The 4038-nt window shown below is 38.4% G+C and overlaps 1 protein-coding gene across 1 annotated transcript; it reads left to right on the forward strand.

Annotated features, from left to right (window-relative positions):
- Positions 1 to 414: 414 nt before the first annotated feature.
- On the forward strand, positions 415 to 1579 carry LOC138907342 (uncharacterized mitochondrial protein AtMg00240-like). The gene is made up of 2 exons (XM_070197941.1): positions 415 to 487; positions 1176 to 1579. Exons 1-2 carry the CDS (start codon positions 415 to 417, stop codon positions 1577 to 1579), a joined length of 477 nt encoding a protein of 158 aa, XP_070054042.1.
- The last annotated feature ends 2459 nt before the right edge of the window (positions 1580 to 4038 follow it).

The following is a 4038-nucleotide window of genomic DNA, read 5'->3' on the forward strand; positions in this document are numbered from 1 at the left end:
GACTTCAGGGGTTGATGCTAAGGCGGATGCGACGCATCCACCTCGTCCTCCATTTCTTAACTTTGCATGTGAGGGTAGACGCGACGCATCCAGCCTTCTCTTCTACTTCCCAGTTTCGCACGCGATGGCAAACGCTATGGCCCAACTTCACTGCTAAGGTTGCACGCAGGATGAGGTTTTCCTAGGTTGGATGCGACGCATCCAACCCTTCTTCCTCTGGCTAAACCACCTTTTCTTCATATTTTGCACTCCGAACACCTTAAATCATCACACATAACTTAATTAGTCATCAAACCAATAATTACACCATGTTGGGAGTTTTAAAGATTAAATAACATCAAGAAGTGGTTAAAACATGGGTAAAGTAACATCAACACATATCGAAATAAGCCAAACATCAATGAACTCTTCCAGATGACAGAAGGAGAATCCATTGAGGAAATGTTTGCAAGGTTCAACAAAATCATTGGCGATCTAAAAGTCTTTGGTAAACCATAGTCAAGTAGTCATCAAGTTTGATAGGAATCTACTTACCACTTTGCAGACAAAAGTAGTCGCACTCAAATCTGAAGATCTAAACAAACTTTCATATGATGAACTATGAGGAGATCTTATAGCATTCGAGAAGACCCATCTCCAGAAAACAAAACCAGGAAGAAAAGAAGAAAACAGTTACCTTCAAAGCTACAACTGAAGGACCTAAAAATGATATTGGTGATGACCCAGAAACTCTTGAAGAAGAAATTACCATGGTATCAAGAAACATGGATGGATTAATGAGAAGGTATAGAAACACAAGAGGGGGAAGGATGCCACCCAGGCAAACTAGGCAATACAATGAACACGACAAAAATGATAAAAATTGTTATGAGTGTAGCAGGTATGGGCATGTTCAAGCTGAATGCCTAGATCTTAAAAGAAAAGTCTCCAGAGGATTTAATAAAAATAAATCCTTTGGAAGCTGGTGTGATGAACACAGTTCAGACCACGAAGAAATAGCAAACTTGTGCTCCGTGACCATTTTGGAAAATGACATGAACAAATACTCTGGTCACTGGACCGATGAATATGCATCAGACGATGAATGCAAAGAAGATACTGAAAATTAACTCATGGCATAAGGTGAAACAAGCAAGGAAAGATCATATAACTATGATAGATATAATTAATTGCAGGATATAACTATAACATTTTCGGAATGGACAATGCCAAGGAAATTGGGACTCCTATGAGTTCAGCTACAACTCTTGTCAAAGATGAAGAAGGAAAATCAGTTGATGAATCAAGATATCATGGAATGATTAGATCTCTACTCTATTTAACTACAAGTCGTCCTGACATAATGTTTAGTATATGCAGATGTACCAGGTTCCAAGCAGCTCCAAAGGAGTCACATTTAGCAGTCGTAAAGAGAATTATTAGATACCTTATTGGAACTACTTCACATAGATTGTGGTATCCACGACTTAACAGTTTTAATCTCGAAGGTTTTTCAGATGTAGATCTTGTCGGTGATAAAGATGACAGGAAAAATAGAAGTGGAACATATCAATTGCTTGGCAAATCACTTATTTCCTAGAACAATAAGAAACAGGGATCAGTTGCACTATCTACAGCTGAAGCTAAATACATGTATATTGGGAAATGTTGTACTGAACTACTTTGGATGATTTATCAGTTAACTGATTATGATCTTTCATTTAAACCTGTTAAAATTTTCTGTTATAATTTCAGTGTTATATGTCTTTCTAAAAACCTTGTGCATCATTCTAGAGCAAAGAATATAGATATCAAGCATCATTTCATTAGAGACCATGTTCTTAAGGGCGACATTGAATTATCCTTTGTTAACACGGAAAATCAATTAGCTGATATTTTTAGTAAGCCTCTTCTAGAGGATAGTTTTAAACCCCTTAGGGAATTACTTGGCATTATTACCTTTTATAAATAAGGTTTTAATTTTTGTTATACTTGAAAGATTGCGTATCAAATTATCTTTTGGTATAAAAAAAGTCTTTTGTTACTGTGATTGTCTGTTGCATTAATTATGCGCCTCCGTTTTTAGCTTTTCTTTCCTCTTTTTGGGCTTATCGAGATGGAAACTGAATCAATCAGTCACCTCTTTTTCCTTTCTTTGGCCCGTCAGTCATGTCGATTTAGTCTCGTCACTTCACTCGTCTCTCCGCCTCTCTCTTGAAAGTTCTCTGCATACTTCCTTCAACCATCCTTTTCAATGCATAAAGCCTCAAGAAATCACTTTGGTTCTACCCGAAAAAGTACCCCGTCCAAAGAAAGAAACCCCTCTCAACCATCAAAACCAGTCTCTATTGGCTCTGACCACTCCGAGGATATTTTGTCTTCTCAAGAGATCATCTCTGATAATGCTCGAGCAGAAAAGGCACTACGGAAGAGACCCATCGAAGAAGGAACAACAGCGTACACTCCGAAGAAGGTGAAGATCGACCTAGACAATGCACTAGAGTCCGAACTAAACTATTGGGATTCTCCCAAAAGAGATAAGTTTGTCTCCTACAAAGAGAAGACAATCTCTCATAGAAGGATTATCAATTTGGAAGAGATGGAAGCCCTAAACTACAAGGTAAAAGACTTCTTCACTTTTCAAGGTTGGGAAAATTTCTTTGCCCTAACCCCTCCAAAAGTCTATGAAGACTTAGTTTGCATGTTCTAAGAAAATCTACGCTCTCAGAAATCTGATAAAATTTTATCTCTTGTGTTAGGTCAGCGCATTATTCTAGACTGCTCTACTTTTGATACCATTTTTAAGTGTTAAAGTTCTGGTTACACTGCTTTGTTTAAGAACTCTTGGCCTGATGATTTTGAGGTGTCTTTTGAACAAGCCAAGGAATGGCTTGCTGATTCCCTGCCTGATCCCTTGCCAAATTAATTAGGGCCCAGTGACATCAATTTTGAAACCCGTATTCTTCCCACATTGTTGCCACCACTATTCTCCTTAGAACTGGTTCCTACTCCACTCTGTCTTAGTGGGACACCTTTATAGTCTACTATCTTCTTACCAAGCACAAGGTGAAACTATCCTCCTAGGTAATAAATTTTATGATTGAATGTGATGAAGATCCCTCAAGCCTACCCTACGAGATGGTCATTACTCACCTCCTCGAGGCCTTAAATATCCCTCTTTCTAACTATCCCTATGTATCTATCTCTAAGTGCTATAATAGCATGGCATTTGTTAGTATAGGATATGTCGCAGTGGATGATACTTGCGTAAAGAAGTAGGAAGTTGAAGCAAAAGTGATCCCCTCCAGTTTCAAGGAAAAGGTTGATACTCCTCAGACTGCCATCAATAATCCAGAGCTGTTTGAAAAGATAACAGTACTTGATGACAAGCTGACTATCGTCAAAGAACTACTGCTGGCCACTCAGACTTCAGTTTGAGATGTCTATACAATTGCAAAGGAAACAGGTTCTGACGTGTCCAAAATGAGGAGTTATGGTACTGAAACCAGCAAAAAAGGCAGTGAAAGCTTCCAAGGAGGTGCATAATCGAGTGGATGGAGTCTCACTCGCTTTAAACGCTAGCTTTGAATGCCTCAAAGAAGCTATCTGCAACACCCTTACCTATTTCCCCCGTCATTAAATCTGTGTTGGATGTTTAGACAATTTCTTTTTGTCTATGTGGATAATTTTTCTTTTGCATATTTTTTTTGGATACTCCGTGAATGACTGTAATTAAGTAGACTGTCTGCTAATCTTATCTGCTAGTAGTTAATCCTGCTTAGCCCTCTTTTTTATTGATGCCAAACTGAGATAAGTAGAATACATTTTTCACTAACTCTTCAGGATGCAGGATATATAGTCGGCTGGTAAAATATATTTATATTAACTTGCAGGATACGACTCAGTCGACTAAGTAAAGACAACTACTGGCATCTGAATGAGGGGGAGTCCAAATGAGGGGGAGTCAACTCCAAGTACTCAATTTACCTCACACCAAGTTGAGAGGGAGCCGACTAGAACATGGAAGTTAAATGAATTAAGTTTTTTTGTCATTATCAA

This window comes from Nicotiana tomentosiformis, chromosome 1 (genome assembly GCF_000390325.3).
Source record: "Nicotiana tomentosiformis chromosome 1, ASM39032v3, whole genome shotgun sequence".
Classification (NCBI taxonomy): domain Eukaryota; kingdom Viridiplantae; phylum Streptophyta; class Magnoliopsida; order Solanales; family Solanaceae; genus Nicotiana; species Nicotiana tomentosiformis.